At 35.7% G+C, this 20,379-nt stretch overlaps 2 protein-coding genes, 1 long non-coding RNA gene and 1 pseudogene across 3 annotated transcripts; all 4 read left to right on the top strand.

The window, feature by feature from the left end:
* The first annotated feature begins 135 nt into the window (after window positions 1-135).
* Window positions 136-3,335, top strand: LOC136997682 (uncharacterized). Its single transcript, XR_010888320.1, has 3 exons — window positions 136-1,465; window positions 1,540-1,845; window positions 1,976-3,335. It is a non-coding gene; the product is annotated as an uncharacterized lncRNA (long non-coding RNA).
* Window positions 3,336-7,843: 4,508 nt separating this feature from the next.
* On the top strand, window positions 7,844-10,953 carry LOC136997809 (uncharacterized). Its single transcript, XM_067349134.1, has 2 exons — window positions 7,844-9,807; window positions 9,894-10,953. The coding sequence occupies exon 1, from the start codon at window positions 7,957-7,959 to the stop codon at window positions 9,556-9,558; it is 1,602 nt and encodes a 533-aa protein (XP_067205235.1). The 5' UTR covers window positions 7,844-7,956; the 3' UTR covers window positions 9,559-9,807; window positions 9,894-10,953.
* Window positions 10,954-17,970: 7,017 nt separating this feature from the next.
* On the top strand, window positions 17,971-18,670 carry LOC136997824 (uncharacterized; annotated as a pseudogene).
* A 92-nt stretch (window positions 18,671-18,762) lies between these two features.
* On the top strand, window positions 18,763-20,376 carry LOC136997825 (uncharacterized). Its single transcript, XM_067349223.1, has 2 exons — window positions 18,763-19,370; window positions 19,539-20,376. The coding sequence occupies exons 1-2, from the start codon at window positions 18,763-18,765 to the stop codon at window positions 20,374-20,376; spliced, it is 1,446 nt and encodes a 481-aa protein (XP_067205324.1).
* Window positions 20,377-20,379: the final 3 nt, after the last annotated feature.

Consider the following 20,379-nt stretch of genomic DNA (forward strand, 5'->3'; position numbering starts at 1 on the left):
TCTTAGATCCCCAAGAAATCATCTAGATTTTAAGACACTAAGAGCTAATTAACTCCAACCAGATTATGTAATTCTGAAGCCTACTCCCCACTATGTATGGACGCTATTTCTCATGCTCATCGTTAGAGCCCTTTATAGCATCCCTATTATAAATAACATCATAATCTAATTCCTAATCCTATTTACTAAAAGTGACGCCATCCTCTCCCGCATTATAATTTCTTTGTAAAACTATTTCCTATTTGACCCTCGCCACGAAATTTTAGAATTTTTTTGATGGATTTACCCCAAAAAGGAGGTATAAAAATCCGTGCCCGAGGCGATTCTGTCGTCAAAAAAGTTCGTTTTTTGTCATAAAGTCATTATCGTCAAAAAGTCGTCCAAAAGGTCGTGAAAAGTCGTTGCTTTGTTGTGCGGCCCGAAAGTTTTTAAAGATTCTTGGAAGTAAATTTCGGATTTAGTCGCGAACGGTTTCTTCTGTCCGATCAGTACTTAATCGCGAACGAATATTTTTTTTTGCTGCATCATTTTCAGTGTCGCTGCGAGCTCTGCGATCCTCAGTCGGGATCCTCCTAAAGGTGCCTTTTCATGAATGTCAGTTGACGCGCGTCAAGACGATTTTATGACGTCATACTTGTTTCAGCGTCGACGCTCAGAAGTTCAGATTTTCCAACTTCTAAGCGTACTACGCGGTAGAAGTGTTCGCGGTAAAAGCAAAAATGGACGACTCAATAGATGTAAGTAGTAAATTAATCAATTATATATTATTATAAATTATTTATATAGCTTCAATATATAAATGTATAGAAGAAATAAATTTGATTTTAACAGATTTTCGTAAATATGTGTGGAGTTTGCGAAACAATTGTGAATAAGGCCAGATAGCTAATCACAATTGCGCAGCAGGATATCCTAACATTGTTATAGATAATGATTCAAGATATTTTTATCCGCAATATGGTAAGTTTATTCAATTAAAAGTATTGATTTTATAAACATTTTTATTTTAAGGTTAAAATTGTATATTGAGATCAACAAAGTAGTGTCTCGCGCCAAGTGAACGCGCCCCGGTATATAATTATACAAGTATAATTATAGTATAATTATAAAAGTATTGTTGCTAAATCAGGACGAATCCAATAGTTTGTTATTTATATGTTACATTAAACATAATTTGTAATGTTTATGTAATAATTTCTTATCTAGAAAATGGGGATATAATCCGCAAGAGCGCTTTCAGGAGGCATGGAAGGAATTGTTGCCGAGGCGAGAATACCACAACAGAGCACTGACGAATTTATTTCTGAGGTGACCAATTCTTTCTACCAATCTAGTGATATAGATGAAAGACTGATTGAAGAAGTGAGGAAACGTGAGCCATTATATAACTTCCGATTGCCTGTTGCTCAACGTGGTCAAAAACAAGTAAAGCAGATATGGCAGGATATTTCTACTGAATTAAATGGTAATGTATTATATTACTTACTTTATAATCAATTTATATTTGAAATAAATATTTATAAATCTTTTGTATTTCAGGAGAAATAAACGCTGATGCTGCCGCGAAGCGTTGGAAGTCATTAAGAGACACTTTCATGAAGATTATTGCCGAGGAGCGGCAGCCGAGAGTGGCTCCGGCAGAGTTTCTCGGCGAAAAAAGTGGCACTTTTATGATCAAATGTTTTTTGTTCGAGATACATTGTTAAGTACACCGTACGTAAACTTTATCAATTAATAGTAATGCTTACAATATTATTCGAGATATTTCATTTTGCAGGACAGTTTCAAACGAAAGCCAGCGGCAGTCTTTTTCCGAAGAGGATATGTCAAATAGTTCTCAAACAAGTAAGTATTTTTATTCATTTAACTCAGAGTATTTGACAACAAAGTGTTTATTCTTTAATAAAGAATAAATATTATCTTTTTATAATTTACACGAATTACAAAAATAATTTTTTTTAATTATGCCTAATAGGTAGAAGTAGCAGAAGTAGAAATTTAAAGGACTCCATCGAGCGAGTGGCTGAAGCAATTAGTACTCCGCTGCCAACTGTAAAACTGCCACCAATGCCCCAGGTCACTGAGTTTGATAGTTTTGGTATAGTCGTGGCAACCAAACTGAAAAACCTTTCAAAAAGAAAAAGTAACACAATGATGTGCCACATCTTGCAACTACTTTGCAATGCTGAGTTTAAAGAGAATACGCAATAATATTATATTATTATAATATAAATATTTATATTTTAATAAATAAAATAATAATAAATAAAAATAATAAATAAAATTTTTTGTTAGGGAAAGATAGGTTATCGTGTCCGGGAACTATAGAATACACTAGTTCTGAATAGAACAATATATATATTTGTAAGACCGCAAAATACATAAAATAAACTACGTATGTTATTAACAACGCTTACTGCGGTATAGTATGAAACATAAGATTAATTCTCTAATGAGATATAATAAGAACATGCCACGCGTACGTAAAAAGAAAAAGAGTAGAGAGGGAATCGCGTATCTCTTCGAGATGTATTTAGCGCCCCTATGGGTGAATCGGGGAACTAGATTTGGAGTTCCAACACTTCCCCTCAAATCGAGCTTCCATCGAGATTGATGTTGGTGATGCCGAGTCCTTTATGGCACATTTCGTGCTTCAGTGCGGCTAGTGCTTTTGTTAGAATATCCGCTATCATTCGTTCGGTTGGCAGATAATTGAGATTGATCTGATTAGTCCTGCAATGCTTGACGAATGAAGTAATGTCTGATGTGGATATGTTTTGATTTTGAATGAAACATGGGATTCTGAGCTAATTTTGCTGCTCCTTGGTTGTCGTTGAAAATTGAAACTTTAGTTAAGGATTTAAAACCTAATTCTTTAAGAAAACCGATGAGATGAATAGCATCTTTGGCTGCGTCGGATAAACTCATGTATTCCGCTTCCGTGGATGAGAGCGCGATTGTTCGTTGTTTGCGAGATTCCCATGATACGGCTGCTTCGGCGAGAATGAAAACGGAACCGGTATAGGAGCGTCTGTCCATTATGCAATTTCCCCAGTCGGCGTCAACATATTCAGTGAGTGTTTCGCCAATTTTCTGTAAATTATACCGTGATTGAATGTACCAGCGAGATATCTTAGAATTCGTTTTCCATCCAATGAATCCTTTTATGGTTCTCATTAAATTGACTCAAGGCGCTGACTGCGTGTGCAATGTCCGGTCGTGTGCTTACGGCTAAATACATTAAAGCGCCAATGAGTTCTGTTCAGCATTACTAATAAGAAAGCGAGAATTTGTTCGTTCGAAGCTTCGAGAATCGTTGGCCTTCATTTCGCCGCTGTTTGTTTATTCCGAGCGAAGCGGCCTTCAAGCGGTTAGTTCGCGTCCGTATAAGAAATCGCCGAAAAACAAGTTGTCGTATTTTTCTAACGCCTAATGCGTTGGCAGCTTGTTACCAAGCTCGCGGTATCGATCGCTGATAGGCAGCTTTTCGGCGGCTAGCGTCGACTACGTGCCGGCAGTGCTGCCAGAAACGAGCGGCAGCTCACACAAATCAACCGAGAACCGATGACGTCACCCTATCCGTGTGAGCTCAACCTGGTCGACCAATGAAAGAGAACGCACGTCTTCCTTCCACCGAGCCGACGCAACAGACGATAAATGCTAAGAAGTAAGTGTTTCTAAGGCAAGTGGCTGGAATATGAAAAATCCCGTGTTCGAGATTTGCTTCGCGCAACTTTCTTTTCTTTTTTCCGCATTTGTTTCTAACAGTGTAAATTACCAAATAATCTTTTTTTTGCTTAAAAAATATTAGTTTATATTTATTAATAATATTTGCATATGTTAAAATTAACAATTTTTGCAATAATTCAGATTTGCTATTGTCAATAGAAAAATGAAGTTATTTTGCAATATTGTAACAAAGTGTAAATTTAACATATGCTATGTTCTTGCCACTCGCCTTATTTGTTTAGCCATGCTTGCTTTGACATTTATGTCTATCGACTCGAAAGATTTTACATACCTGTAAAACTTTTAATTATTTCCCAACTTACAATTAGTCACTCGCGTCCTGATATTTTTTCTCCCGTTCAATAATTTTCTATTCGTACATTCGGAGAATCCGAATAGTGAGATCATAATGTACTTAATTTTCGTACACTCTAGTATCTCAATCTGAGATCGGTGTACATTTTAACGTCTCAAATGTAGACGAATTATTTCTATATAAAAAATAATTAAAATTTTCACACCAACAATCTATGATATATGCTCCATATGCCATATTATATTTTATTCCATTTTAAATCATTAATTTTAAACTGCTGCATATTAGCAAGAGTTACTGTACTATGGAGATTAGTGGAGGAGACGGTAACATATATTATAAATGCAGTCAGATTTATTGTACTCTTGTTAGTATTGTTAAAATATTGTAAAAATAATGTATTATTAGTTTATTAATAATTATAATAGTATTATTAATAGTGGTCTTCCGCACCACCTTCGAGGTTCCACTAACGGCGTGTTAGGTTTTTTTAGTGGACCTTCGCCAGAAGCCCTATTATACCACATTTCATTATTCTTTCTATATTTCTTTTATACATATGTGATGTCATTTGCAGACAAGATACTCTTTTTATTCTTGTCATTTACAAGTGTGGTGTCATTTGCAGACAAGATACTCTTTTTACTCTTGTCATTTACAAGTGTCGTGTCATTTGCAGACAAGATATTCTTTTTACGCTTGTCATTTACAAGTGATGTCATTTGCAGACAAATAACTTATTACACCTCTGTAATAAAATTAGCAGTTACTTTTTTGTGTTATATAAAAAATACTATTTATTTGTAACATTATTATTGCGTATCATTAAATGTTGAGGGACCAGCTATATCATCAACGTCTGCAGCATGTAGATTAAGACAGTTTTTATGTTTTTTAGGACATGTAGAATATAATTTGTTCGATGACATGAGAGACAAATGTTTTTCATTAATCTCCATCTCTAAAATAGATTCTTTTCTTGCGTTCAAAGCTGATTTTAAAACGCACATGGCATTTACAAAGACGGATGAAAGGCTATTTCGTTTTTTCGTTTTTATGTCTGATAAAATTGAAAATATTCTTTCTGGATCGGCATTAGAATTTGGAAGTAATCTAATAGAATTTATAAGGGATTTAAGATTTGGATATTTCACAAAATCTCTGGAGCTTTTACTTTGTAAAATCTGTTTCCACATGTCATCAAAACTTAATTTTTTAAGATTTGTTTTTTCTGTTTCTGTAAAATTGAGATGTACAATAAACCATTCTTTTTTTAAACCATTTTCGTCAAAACCACCGAGAGTTTGAACGATAAAAGAAACGTCATTGAATGATGTTTCTCTGTCAAAATCAAATAAAACAACGTCTGAATCAAAAACTTTCAATTTTGACAAAAATTTGTCATTAATTGGTAATCTTTTACTAATTTCTTCGGCAGCTGTCACATAAAATTGCAAACAATTTTCTCGAACATTCGCAACTATGTCTAAGTATCCGTTCTTTGTCAGTTCGTTGAGGTATTCTTCGCATTCTAATCCTAAATTTATTTCATTTAAAGATTTTTGATTATTTTTGTCAGAAAATTGAATATTATTGCATATGTTTTTTAAAAACTTAGGTTTTAGAAAGTGTTTACAAACTGTGGTTAGAAACTCTACTGATTTACAAATACAAATAGCAAAATACAAATAAAAACATAGAAAACATCTAACAAGAGCAGCAGCAGCCGGAGGAACAAACAAGTGGTAAATAATTTTTTTCTTTTATTTTTTGTAATTAAATGATTAATTTATATGCATGATTGTTTTATTTAATATAGTACTTATCTGTAAATGTGCTTATTTTTTAGAAAAAAGAAAAGGAGGCGGAAAGTCTCGCGCTTGCTAGTATCACCAGCGAGGTGGAAGAAATGAATGGAGAGGCAGAGGTGGATAGAGAGGCAGAGGTGAATGGAGCGGCAGAGGTGGATGGGGTGGCAGAGGTGGATGAAGTGGCAGAGGTGGGTGGGGACAGAGAGGTGGCCAGGGCGGAAGAGGCCCTATTATAATAAAAAAATAAGATATTAAATAGATATAAAAATAATTTTATATATTAATTTAATATTAATATTAATTTTATTTTTTTTAACAATAAAACTTTTATTTTTTAATATCTTTTTTCTATTTTTTATTTATATTTTTATTATTTTTTAACTATATTTTTATTTTTTATTTATATTTTTATTATTTTTAACTATATTTTTATTGAGAAGAAGACCCACAATAAATTAAAACTTGTTTAATAAAGATAGGAGATCAAGGGTCAGGCTGGTTGATCGTGCCAAGAGTTTTTTTATGAAGTGATATTTATTTGACGTTTCGGTCAATGATTTTTGACCATCTTCAGAATAGTTTAAATCTAATGACAAATATAATAGTATATAATATTATGAAATCATCAAGCCGAATTTTCGGATAATAAAATAAAATAAATAAATTACATACCAGAATGAAATCTCAAAACATAATTAATGGTCAGTGTTTTATACAGTCCGTTGATAAAGATAGCTCGAAATACAGTTTGTTAGTCATTATTGACGTTAAAAAACTTAATTAAACCTCTAAATTCGTTGAGCACACTTAAGAGGTCAGACGTCTCACTTGGTAGAGCACAAATCTTATTCTGAGCAAACAACAAATTCAAAAAGGAGAGGATAGGTAGGAAGTTAGGAAGCAAGAAGGGGGGGGGGGTATTTAAAGAGGGGATAGTAAACTAATGATATGACTGTATGACGCTGGTAACGAATCCGTATCACTTTGAACATTTATGCCATGTAACTGTCTCTTGATGAAAATCATTTCAGAAATTAATCTTTTGTTATAAGAATGTTCTATATCACAGATCTCTGCACCGTCCCAATCAAAGTTATGATTAAGTCGACTGCAATGTTCAGTAATGACTGAATTTTGACCTCTCCTGACAGAACTTCTGTGTTCATCGACTCTAGTTCTTAATTGTCTTTTTGACTGTCCTACATAAGTCACGTTACAGTCATTACATGAAATCTTATAGACAATGTCATTGTGGGAGTCTTTTTCTGCAATGTCTTTATGTCTCTTAATAAAAGTATTCAGTTTGTTAGGTATAGTATGTGCTAATCTGAATTTATATTTTTTTGTAATATGTTTAATTTTTTTTGACACAATGTTAGCGTAAGGAAGAACAAAGAAACGTTTATTGTCCTCATCATTGACATCATTATCCAACAATAAGCGTCTGTTATTATATATGTAATATTTTATTCTTTCTCTAATACCGTTAAAAATGAAAGGTAAAGGATAGCCATTATTCAATAAAATGTTAATAATGAGAACAAAATTCTGTTGATAAAATTGTGGATGAGACAAACCCAAGACCCTGTCTATCAGGCCAACTAGCACACCTCTCTTATGTGATATCGGATGTTGAGAGTGGAAATTCAAAAATCTGCCAGAGAAAGTAGGTTTTCGATACCAATTAAACATAAACTGATTGTTGCCTCGATATAATGTTATATCTAAGAAATTGATATTATCTCCCCCTATCTCTGCGGTGAATCGCAGGCGATCGTGTACGGAGTTGAAAGATCTGAGGACATCCTCAATATGTCTTCTAGGAACCATAGTAAGAATGTCATCAACGTATCTAACATAAATCGGTAAGCTGAATTCTAAATTTTCCATTGCTCTCAATTCAAGATCCGTCATGACGATGTCAGCCAAAATAGGAGAGAGGGGGGAGCCCATTGGACTTCCAAAGGTCTGTTTATAGATTTTGTTATTAAAAGTGAAAAAGGTTGAACTTAGAACAAATCTTATGGCACTGATGAACTCCTCCATAGAAAACAATGTGTTATTAGTTCTTGTGTACACAAGAATACGTATCTTTACAAAATGAATTTGCTTCTCTCCGATGAGAGCACTTACGAGGTTGTGACTGTAGACCCGACAAGAAAGATTATTAATGGTCTTAAAACACACCTTAACAGATGGAGACAGAAAGGTTTTATTAGCAAATCTATATATTTGTCCTTACTATCCTCTGACGGCACCTTACCACGAGCATACGGACTTCCTAAAGTTCACAAAGATAACTGTCCGCTTCGAATCATTGTTTCATGTATTAATAGCCCGTTATATAAACTAGCCATGTTTCTACACAATGTTTTGCATAACAGTATTCCTAAACCTGACAGTCACATAAAAAATAGTTTTCAATTGATTGATATGTTAAAGGATAAGATAATTGATGATGATACGGACCTCGTGTCATTGGATGTTGTTTCTCTTTTCACCAATGTGCCTTCGGAATTGGCTATTGCAGGTATTGTTAACAGATGGCCAATTATTTCTAATAACACATTGTTTTCTATGGAGGAGTTCATCAGTGCCATAAGATTTGTTCTAAGTTCAACCTTTTTCACTTTTAATAACAAGATCTATAAACAGACCTTTGGAAGTCCAATGGGCTCCCCCCTCTCTCCTATTTTGGCTGACATCGTCATGACGGATCTTGAATTGAGAGCAATGGAAAATTTAGAATTCAGCTTACCGATTTATGTTAGATACGTTGATGACATTCTTACTATGGTTCCTAGAAGACATATTGAGGATGTCCTCAGATCTTTCAACTCCGTACACGATCGCCTGCGATTCACCGCAGAGATAGGGGGAGATAATATCAATTTCTTAGATATAACATTATATCGAGGCAACAATCAGTTTATGTTTAATTGGTATCGAAAACCTACTTTCTCTGGCAGATTTTTGAATTTCCACTCTCAACATCCGATATCACATAAGAGAGGTGTGCTAGTTGGCCTGATAGACAGGGTCTTGGGTTTGTCTCATCCACAATTTTATCAACAGAATTTTGTTCTCATTATTAACATTTTATTGAATAATGGCTATCCTTTACCTTTCATTTTTAACGGTATTAGAGAAAGAATAAAATATTACATATATAATAACAGACGCTTATTGTTGGATAATGATGTCAATGATGAGGACAATAAACGTTTCTTTGTTCTTCCTTACGCTAACATTGTGTCAAAAAAAATTAAACATATTACAAAAAAATATAAATTCAGATTAGCACATACTATACCTAACAAACTGAATACTTTTATTAAGAGACATAAAGACATTGCAGAAAAAGACTCCCACAATGACATTGTCTATAAGATTTCATGTAATGACTGTAACGTGACTTATGTAGGACAGTCAAAAAGACAATTAAGAACTAGAGTCGATGAACACAGAAGTTCTGTCAGGAGAGGTCAAAATTCAGTCATTACTGAACATTGCAGTCGACTTAATCATAACTTTGATTGGGACGGTGCAGAGATCTGTGATATAGAACATTCTTATAACAAAAGATTAATTTCTGAAATGATTTTCATCAAGAGACAGTTACATGGCATAAATGTTCAAAGTGATACGAATTCGTTACCAGCGTCATACAGTCATATCATTAGTTTACTATCCCCTCTTTAAATACCCCCCCCCCCTTCTTGCTTCCTAACTTCCTACCTATCCTCTCCTTTTTGAATTTGCCGTTTGCTCAGAATAAGATTTGTGCTCTACCAAGTGAGACGTCTGACCTCTTAAGTGTGCTCAACGAATTTAGAGGTTTAATTAAGTCTTTTAACGTCAATAATGACTAACAATCTGTATTTCGAGCTATCTTTATCAACGGACTGTATAAAACACTGACCATTAATTATGTTTTGAGATTTCATTCTGGTATGTAATTTATTTATTTTATTTTATTATCCGAAAATTCGGCTTGATGATTTCATAATATTATATACTATTATATTTGTCATTAGATTTAAACTATTCTGAAGATGGTCAAAAATCATTGACCGAAACGTCAAATAAATATCACTTCATAAAAAAACTCTTGGCACGATCAACCAGCCTGACCCTTGATCTCCTATCTTTATTAAACAAGTTTTATATTTTTATTATTTTTTAATTTTTTATTTATATTTTTATTTTATATTTTTTATTATTGATTTATTATTATTAATAATAATTTTTTAAATTTAATTTATGTGATAACATTGTAATAATATATTGACTAGTCCTATTGTGATAATTTTATATTAAGATTTATTCTACATATATATTAAATAAAATTTCAAAAAAATCAATTATCTTGTGCTAACTCTCTATCCCGTCACATATTTATAGATAAATAAAATATTACTAACATGTCTGCAAATAACATCACATATGTATAAAAGACATATAAAAAGAATAATGAAATGTGGTATAATAGGGCTCCTGGCGAAGGTCCACTAAAAAAACCTAGCGCGCCGTTAGTGAAACCTCGAAGGTGGTGCGGAAGACCAATATTAATAATACTATTATAATTTAATTTGGTGTGTAGGAATATACGTTACAGAAGGGAAGTAGTCTGAAGGAGAGCTAAAAACTGTTAGCAGTTACCTGATGTGAAAACATTAGGTATACAAATATTATGGTTGGAGCAATAAGTAACTCAATGAAGTTGAGTGAAAAATTACATACCGAATTAAATTATAATTAATAAAATATTTCTGGTATTAAATAATAATTATAATATTATTTAAATCGTAGACGTTTTTTTTACTTTATTTTTTATATGATAGAAGTAGTAAAAGTGCAAATTAAAAAAAAAACAAAATTGTTAATTAAAATTAATTTATTTCATTATAATAATATAATGAATAAATATTTGCTAAAATAAATAAAATAAATAAAAAAAAAGTATAATAGGCAGGGATCGAACCCAGGTCGACAGCGTGATAGCTCAGAGCCTAAGTGCCCGAGCTACGCCGCCATCTCGACAATTGATCCAACAGGACCGGAATATAAGGGACGTCATGAACTTCAAATCGATTTTTCTCGAAAACGGCTGAGCGTTGCGCCCTATCCTTTTACTAAAGTACTCTTCTGATAGAGTACTATACCATATAAAAATTTCTTTGAAATCGGTGACCCGAAGTCCGCGTCCTCCCCTTGTAAGATTAAGACTAGGGAAGTATAAACGCCCTTATGGCATTTTACGTTATCAACTCTTAAGATTAAGATTAAGACCGAAGCATAAACCGGCCATTACTTCTTAGCATTTATCGTCTGTTGCGTCGGCTCGGTGGAAGGAAGACGTGCGTTCTCTTCCATTGGTCGACCGGGTCGAGCTCACACGGATAGGGTGACGTCATCGGTTCTCGGTTGATTTGTGTGATGCTGCCGCTTGTTTCTGGCAGCACTGCGTGCCGGTAGCCAGAGCTGCCAGTTTTCCCCGGAGAGCTCCATACGCAATACAACCGAGACCCGCTGACGTCACGTGTCCGTGTGCGCTCGGCTGTCGACTGGTAGAAGTGAGCGGACCTATGTCTTGTATCTCCTTCCCACCAAGCCTAGCGAGCGTCAAACCGGTTTTGACGCTCGCACCATTTCTTCTGCCAAGCGTTGGCAGCAAAAATGCTTTCCCGAATTTTGCTCCACGCGACTAAGTCGACTAGCGGCGTGTTGCTTTCGCTTGACGCGATATTTTTTCTGAGATTTACAGTCTTTTATGAAACATACATCATATTCATATTAATAAAATATTTTAACATTATGTATTTGCAGAATATGATTTTTCACGTTAATGTATAAAATAAGAATAAAGTAATAAAAATTATATATCGCAATATATAAACAAAACAAGTAACATTTCTGCAATTTTAGTAGAAAAACATTTTTCCTATTAAAACATATTAACATGAGTTAATTGCGACAAAAATAAGCTTTAAACATATTTAATATATTATTAATTTATTTATATGTTCCAATTTTACACATTAACGTGAAAAATCACATTATAAATGCATAATATCTTTTGTAAATAGCAAGATACATTGAGAAGTAAAGGAAAGAATTGATTGAAAATAAAAGAAACATGTTTTTACTTAAAAAATATTTATGACTATCTTATTTAACACAAAAGTAATCTGCACAAAGCATACCATTGTGATTATACATCAGATAGTTTAGTATTTTAACTTTATTTTAACCATTTTAATATAGTGGTCTTCCGCACCACCCAAGAGGTTCCACTAATGGTGCGTTAGATTTTTTCAAGTGGATTTTCGCCAGGAGCCCTATTGTACCACTTTTCATTTTTCTTTATACATTACCTTTATATAGATATGGTGTCGTTTACAGACAAGATACTTATCATACACTTGTCGATCATAAATGTGGTGTCATTTGTAGACAAAATACTTGTTACATATCGTTTACAAGTATGTCATTTGCAGACAAAATATTTGTTACATTCCTGTCGTTTATAAATGTGGTGTCATTTGCAGACAAGATACTTGTTATACCTCTGTAATAAAAGTAGCACACAATTATTTTTCTTGTATCATATAAAAAATATTATTAAATTTATTTTAAACATTATTATTGCGTATTAGATGTCGAGGGACTAACTATATCATTAACATCTGCAGCATATAGATTAAGAAGACTTTTCTGTTTCTTAGGACAATGTGTATATAAGTTGTCTGTCGACATGAGAGATAAGTGCTTTTCATTAATCTCCATGTCTAAAACAGTCTCTTTTCTAGCTTTTAAAGCTGATTTCAAAACGCAAGTGGCATTTACAGAGACGGACGAAAGGCTTTTGTAGTCTGATAAAATTGAAAACATTCTTTCTGGGTCGGCATTAGAATTTGGAAGTGATCTAACAGCATTCATAAGAGATTTGAGTTTGGGATATTTATCAGTATTTCTGGAGTTTTCACTTTGTAAAATCTGTTTCCACATGTCATCAAAATTTAATTTTTTTTAATTTGTTTTTTCTGTTATTGTAAAATCTAGATGTACAATAAGCCATTCTTTCTTTAAACCGTTTTCGTCAAAACCTCCGAGAGTTTGAACGATAAAAGAAACATCATTGAATGATGTTTCTCTGTCAAAATCAAATAAAACAACATCTGCATCAAAAACTTTTAATTTTGACAAAAATTTGTCATTAATTAGTAATCTTTTACTAATTTCCTCGGCAGCTGTTACGTAAAATTGCAAACAATTTTCTCGGACATTCGCAACTAGGTCTGCATGTCCGTTTTTTGTCAATTCGTCTAGGTATTCTTCACATTCTAATCCTAAATTTATTTCGCTTAAAGATTTTTGATTATTTTTTTCAGAAAATTGGATATTATTGCATACGTTTTTTAAGCACTCGGATTTTAAAAAGTGTTTACAGATTGTAGTCAAAAACTCTACTGCTTTTGATTGTAATAAATAGATTCTTGTTTCCACTGCTTGAAAAAATGCATTAAATAAATTAAAGAAATATAAAATATGTTTCAAAAATAAGAAATATGCTTTGATATCTACCTTTTGTATTATGGTTAATAAATGTTCTCCAGATATTGTTTTTTCATCTACAACTCTTTCGATCAAAAAATGTTTAATAGCACCCCAAGACTCAAGAAGTCTTTCCACACACGTATGGTGAGAAAGCCAGCGTGTATCAGCCAATCTTAAAATTTTGCGGTTTGTTTCCTGAAAATATTCCGTAAATTCTTGAAAAATAGCTAAACGCTTGGGACTACCGTTAATGTAACTTGCGATTTTTTTTAGAAATTTCTCGCAATATTCGGGTATTTTTGTACATGCATTATACGCAATTAATGCAGCGGAACGGACATGGAAATGTTAATAAATTTTTACAAATTTTTGTTAGCTTTGTTTTAAATGATAAATTTTTTCCTATCATGACAGATGCATTGTCGCATGACAAGACAACAATATATAAAAATGGAATGTTAAGACTATACATTTCTGATTTAAATGCATCAAATAATTTTTCTGCGCTACTATTTTTTGCATCAATATTAATTAATTTTATTAACTGTGAGCGAATGTCTAATTTTTCTAGATCAACATACCACACAAGAAACGTCATCCATTTTTCATTACAAATATCAGACGTTTCGTCAATAAAAATAGAAAATCTAGTATTTTGAATTATGTTTACCACACGGTTCGTTTGAACCGGACACAACACATTTGAAATTATACTTTTACATTTTGTTCGACCCATAGTCATACTTTTTAATATGTTATAATCTTTTCCTATTTGTTGAAAAAAACTAAGAATATCTGTTGCCGTTTGATGCGAAATATTTTTATCAGCGATCAATGCGGCAAATCGAATTTCTGCTGATTTTTTTCGCTCTTCAATTGTCAAAAGTGATTCATTTGTCACGTTGTTAGTTTTATTCGTTTTCTTGGTTTCTGTATTATTTTTTTCAGATATCCTCCTGTGCGCTTTGGATTCTAAGTGATCATATATGTGCGATAAGTCACCAATCATAGTTTTTTTACAAAACGAGCAAAAAAATGAATTTTCATTATGTGACACCTCGCATAGCCATGGCTTAAATTGCTCAATATCTAACCATTGTTGTCGAAATGGATTTTTTTTACGTTTTCTTGTATTTGAACTTACATCGTTATTATTGAATAATGTATCATTCAATGACGTATTTTTTATATGACATGCAGAATTCGCATGACTTGAAACACGAGTATTGCATGAAAAATCTTTATTGCACATAATACAATGAAAAAAACTATCATCATTGAATACTTTACGTATCCAAGATGTGTATTTATCATCACTAAGCCAAACTTCTAAAAAGCTTCTCTTTGGTTTTTTTCTTAATTGTTCACACATTTTCATGTATAAATAAAACAAAAAATAAAAACAAAAAATATATAATATATGAAAAAAATATATATATGAAAAAATATTTAAGAAAATATATTTTTTCATGTGTGAACAAAACAAAGCCAAAAATTATAAAACAAAAAGAATAAAAAACAAGAAAAAAAATATATATACAGGGTGTTAACGATCGAGCTTCGCGCTGCGTGCGTTATGTCGTTTTTATAATTTCTTTTTCGTCATATATTTCTATAATTTGTCTTTATAATTCGTTATCGTATACGTTGTAACAAATTCACATTAACAGGCAGAATATGACCATGTTTAGCGTTCGCCGCGGAAAAACATGCCTCGGTAAACAATCTCGAGTGAGCCGCTGCTATTGTTTTTATTTTACTTCTAACAGCGAAGGCCACGAGAGAAACGTTGAAAAGACGAAAATTTCAAAATCATCAGAGATAGCGTTCCCCTCTCTAGCGCTTGAGTTTAGATCTGCACGAATCATCATCGATCATCTGGCCCTCTCTCCGATGTGAAAAAGGCGGTCGCAAGCCGATCAACCGGACAGGCGTTTCACTCGGTCATTCTTGCAAAACCAGAAGCTTTCTTCAATTCCGCGTGAGAAGACGCTTCAAGTCGCTGAGTGCTAGTAATTAGTTTTCTCATTTTTCGTCTTAAGCATACGAAAGCTTAACTTCGGGCTTCGAAATCAGCTGTTTCTCGAATCTTTTCTTTTTTGCGAGATTTAGACGCTTGTCGCGTGAACGTAATCGACGGGCTTAATCGCCAGCGAACTTTTGTTAATTTCGTTTGATTAATTATTGACAATAAAGTGCATTATTCTGCAAGTATCATCGCTCTACAAACATTTATCGCGCTCATACGATTTGATCCGTTTCCCCGCGTCTGCGGGTCCTCACTTTTCGCTCACTTCATTCCATTTCGCTCTCTTTCTCTCGCTCGGTTGCCGGTTCGTGCGACCGCCAGCGTTCTCTCTCCTTCTCGTTCCTTTCGCTGCTCCGTTCTTTCCTTGCCGCTAATCTTACCCTTCGCTCTCTCTGAGCGCACCCGGCACCTCTCTGTTCCGATCGGAGTCTCATTTCGATCGCGAACACAGGGTGTTTCATAATGTCCGTGCCAACGCTCAAGGGCGGGTAGAGCACGGAAAACTGAACATAAAAGTCCTTTACCATTTTGCAATATTCGCAATAATAATAGAGATATTAATTAAAAAGGATTGACGAATAATCGCGCGTTATGCGCGGCTAGACCGTAAGCTCAACGCTGTAGGCGTGACAGCAGCGACGATCGCACGGCAACGAAAAATAACAACGTATGGTGAGAGAGAGTGGCAATACATGTGCGGCAAGCGGGTAGAGGCAGATGAGGCTGGCCCGAACGATAATTTTCTCGCGTCTTTTTATTTTTTTAGAATGTTTTTTTACCATTTTTATAATTATCACTTTTTATTATTATTTATTTTGTTTTATTAATTTAAATAAAATTATTTTATGTAAAGGAAATGTAGCGCTATTCATTTCCACACCAACTTGCGGTAGATAGCCAGGTGCGTTTTTTTTAAAGCGATTCTCCTGTAAACCTAATTCACTCTCATAATTTAATGCAGAAACTGTTCGAAGTGGCTTCCTTGTTACTCAATGCACAATAATTCTGCCCTTCGTACAACATTGCGCGTCGCACGGTGCGACATATCCGACATGATAATATTAAAGGCTGCGAGTATTGCTTTGCGTACTTCATCTTTTGTACTGTCACGCCGATGTTCTACCAAATTCTTAACATGGCTCCGTACAACATAATCAAGAACATTAAGATCTGGCGACCATGCCGGTCAAGTAATTGGGCCATATCGATCTATCCATTTTTCCGGAAAAAGTGTGCTTAATATTTGCCGTGCCTGACACGAATAATGCGTAGGAACTTCATTATGCTGATAAATTAATTTTACTCATAAATGCAGAAGAATGTTTTCGAGGAATATTGGCAACTTATTTTATAGGAACTCTGCGTAAATTTGTCCATTAAGGTGGACGGAAGGAAGTATGAAAGTAGTATAGCTATGTTGGTTCTAACCCAGGAGCAATAAGGGGGGTGCGGATAAAGAGGGGAAGAGGGGTATCAGGTTACAGTGGAGGGGGTAATGACGTCATCGATTTGGAGGAAAGAAAGTAATTTTGGAGTGGAGGGAGTGACAAGGGAGGTGCGGGGGAGAGGGGAAGGTATCAGATTACATCAATTCCTGGAAGAGATAAGGATTCCTGGAAAAGATAAGATAAGGATTGTTTATACAACATGAGTCATTGGGAGATAAGGAATCCTGGAAAAGATAAGAATTGTTTATACAAACATGAGTCATTGGGAGATAAGGATTCCTGGAAAAGATAAGAATTGTTTATACAAAAATGATTCATAGTTCCGAGAATTGTTTATCCTTTGCAGGCACGTGCAGGTTTTTTCTACACAAGTAGAGCGCCTGTTTAAATTATATCATCGCTATTTTTAGAACAGACAATGGAGGGGGTGATAAGGATTGTTTATACAAATTTTAGGCAGCGCCATTGTTGCCAGGTTTCAATTTTGTGTGACATCATCGCTATTTTTAGAACAAAAGCCCATAGCAACAGGCAACTACGTCAGCATTTTAGGCGCCATGTTGCCAGGTTTCAATTTTGTGTGACATCATCGCTATTTTTAATTAGTGTTGTGTGCAACAAGCGGGTATATAAAGCAAGTGAGAAAAAATATGAATCTTTAAAGTCATTCGCAATGGAGAAGGAGCGCGATCTTACGGTACGAGCTGCAAACATTAAAACGTTGGGAGAGTTCCTCCCATGGGACTACGAGTGCGACGAGTACCTCAATATATTGAGGGAAAAATGTCGCAAGAAGCAACGAACCGGAGTAGTCAACTCTCTGGTGACGCGAATAGTGCGTCTGGAGAGTGTGAGGAACACCCTGTACGAGCGTTTTGTACCCGTCGGCGCCGGATACGGTGGATACGAGAAAAAGGGCTACACGTGGAAGGAGATCGAGACGGCGTTTAGGAATTGAATACTAACCGGTGCGGTTGTCAATCACGAATACATCGATCCTCGTGAATTTTTGGAAGAGATAAGAAATACGATCATCGAGCGGATCCAGAGCGTCATGGCGGAGCATGGGAACGTTAAAATCAACACCGCGTTCAACGGGGAATTCATCGCAGGCGACAAGACTGCCGTGAAGACCATCGCAAGAACCGTGAACTATTTCCAGCAACCGATGTACAAAAATGGTACACGAAGCATGTGGTTGACGTCATCCTGGCATCTTTGGAAGAGTTTCAAGAACGCGACAGCGGATGGGCATTGTCACGTATCTTGGACCTCACCATCAACGTCAACAAATTCAATCCTCTACGCGCGGGATGCCACATTCAGTTACCGCGGAAAATTATGCTAAAAAGGGCGGTGGTCAACGTGCAATCGACGGACAATGCGTGTTTTGCGTGGGCAGTCGTCGCCGCTTTACATCCAGCGGAAAAACACCGGAAAGAACAATCGAATACCCACATTACTCGACGGTGCTGAATCTGTGTGGTATCGAGTTCCCCATGACGCTTCCGCAAATATCAAAATTCGAGAAACTGAACACCATCTCCGTCAACGTCTTTACCACCGAAGACTCCAAAATCATCCCTTTGCGCCTCGCCGACGACAAGATGGAGAAGCATGTCAACCTTCTCTATGTGCCTGGAAACAACGAGGCACACTTTGTGTGCATCAAGGATCTGTCTCGGCTAGTGAGCTCGCAATTGAGCAAGAACACAAATAAAAAGTACATTTGCGATCGGTGAGTAAAAACACATTTATAGAATAATTCGAAACTTTATTTGCAGTTTTAATCATACAAATTATTACAGGTGTCTACATTACTTTTATACACGGGAAAAATTGTCAGTCCACAGCGTCGACTGCGGGAAGATGAACGACTGCGCCGTCATTCTTCCCAACGAAGACAACAAGTGGCTGACGTTCCGCAACTACAATCGGAAGGAGCGGCTCCCGTTCGTAGTGTACGCCCATCTGGAATGTACGCTGGAGAAGGAGAAGGAGAGACAAAACCGTACCACATACGCCTACCAACATCACAAGGCGTTTAGCGTAGGATATCATGTAAGTTGCGCTTACGATAACTCATTATCTAGTTTTAAGTCTTATCGCGGTGAGGATTGCGTAGCATGGTTCGTCAATGAACTCCACGATTTGGCGCGCCGTGTGAAAGCGATCTTTACCACCGTCGTCCCCATGGCAAATCTTACGCGGGAAGAATCGGAAAAATTCCATAGCGCCGTAAATTGTCACGTGTGCGAGAAACCGTTTGCACCGGAAGATACGCGGGTACGTGATCATTGCCATCTGACCGGGCGTTATCGAGGTCCCGCGCACTCGTCGTGCAATCTAAATTACAAAGACTCCCACGTTATCCCGGTGATATTTCATAATTTATCCGGTTACGACGCGCATTTCATTATTAAAGACATTGCCAATGCCTTTGAAGGCAACATTGATTTACTGCCGCTGACAAAAGAGTGATACATTTCATTTACTAAAAACGTTAAAGATACGGAGGATGAAAATTTCAAAATTTGTGTCAAATTACGGTTTATTGATTTGTTTAAATTTCTCGGCACCAGTCTGCAAAAATTAGCATCGTATATAACAACAGACGAATTAAAATTTTCACGTGCCGAATTTAGCCATTTATCCGCGGAAAATTTCAATCTTCTTACGCGCAAAGGTGTGTTTCCCTACGAGTACATTGACAGCGTCGACAAGCTCCGGGAGATTTGCCTACCTCCGTGCGAATCATTTTACAGTTTGTTGACTGGTGAAACGGTATCCGAGAGCGATTACGCGCACGCGACAAACGTTTGGCAAACTTTTTCGATCGAAACTCTTGGACAGTACAGCGATTTGTATCTAAAAACGGATGTTCTTTTGTTGGCGGATATTTTTCAAAATTTCCGAAACACGTGTATAAAGAGTTACGGTTTAGATCTCGCACAGTATTACACTTTACCGGGATATACGTGGGACGCTATGTTGAAGCACACGGGCATCAAGTTCGAGTTGCTCACAGACATCGACATGGTCCTGTTCGTTGAGCGCGGTATACGCGGTGGTCTTAGCCAATGCTCCAACAGATACGCTCACGCCAACAATAAATATATGTCATCGTACGATCCATCGAAACCATCATCGTATCTTATGTACTTTGATGTTAATAACTTGTACGGCTGGGCAATGTGTCAACCGTTGCCCTATACCGATTTTCAGTGGGTCGAAAATGTCGCGAGTTTTGATGTAATGTCCGTTGCATCCGATTCGGCTATCGGTTATGTGTTGGAAGTTGATCTTGCGTATCCGATGAATCTTCACGACGCGCACAATGACTTACCGTTCTGCCCGACGCGCGATAAGCCGCCCGGCAAGCGGGGGAGGTCAAGTTACTCGCTACGCTGTGCGATAAGCAGCGATACGTCATTCACTACCGTAACCTGCAACAATGTATTCGACACGGGTTGCAGGTTATAAAGA

The sequence above is a fragment of the Linepithema humile genome, chromosome 2, assembly GCF_040581485.1.
Source record: "Linepithema humile isolate Giens D197 chromosome 2, Lhum_UNIL_v1.0, whole genome shotgun sequence".
NCBI lineage: Eukaryota > Metazoa > Arthropoda > Insecta > Hymenoptera > Formicidae > Linepithema > Linepithema humile.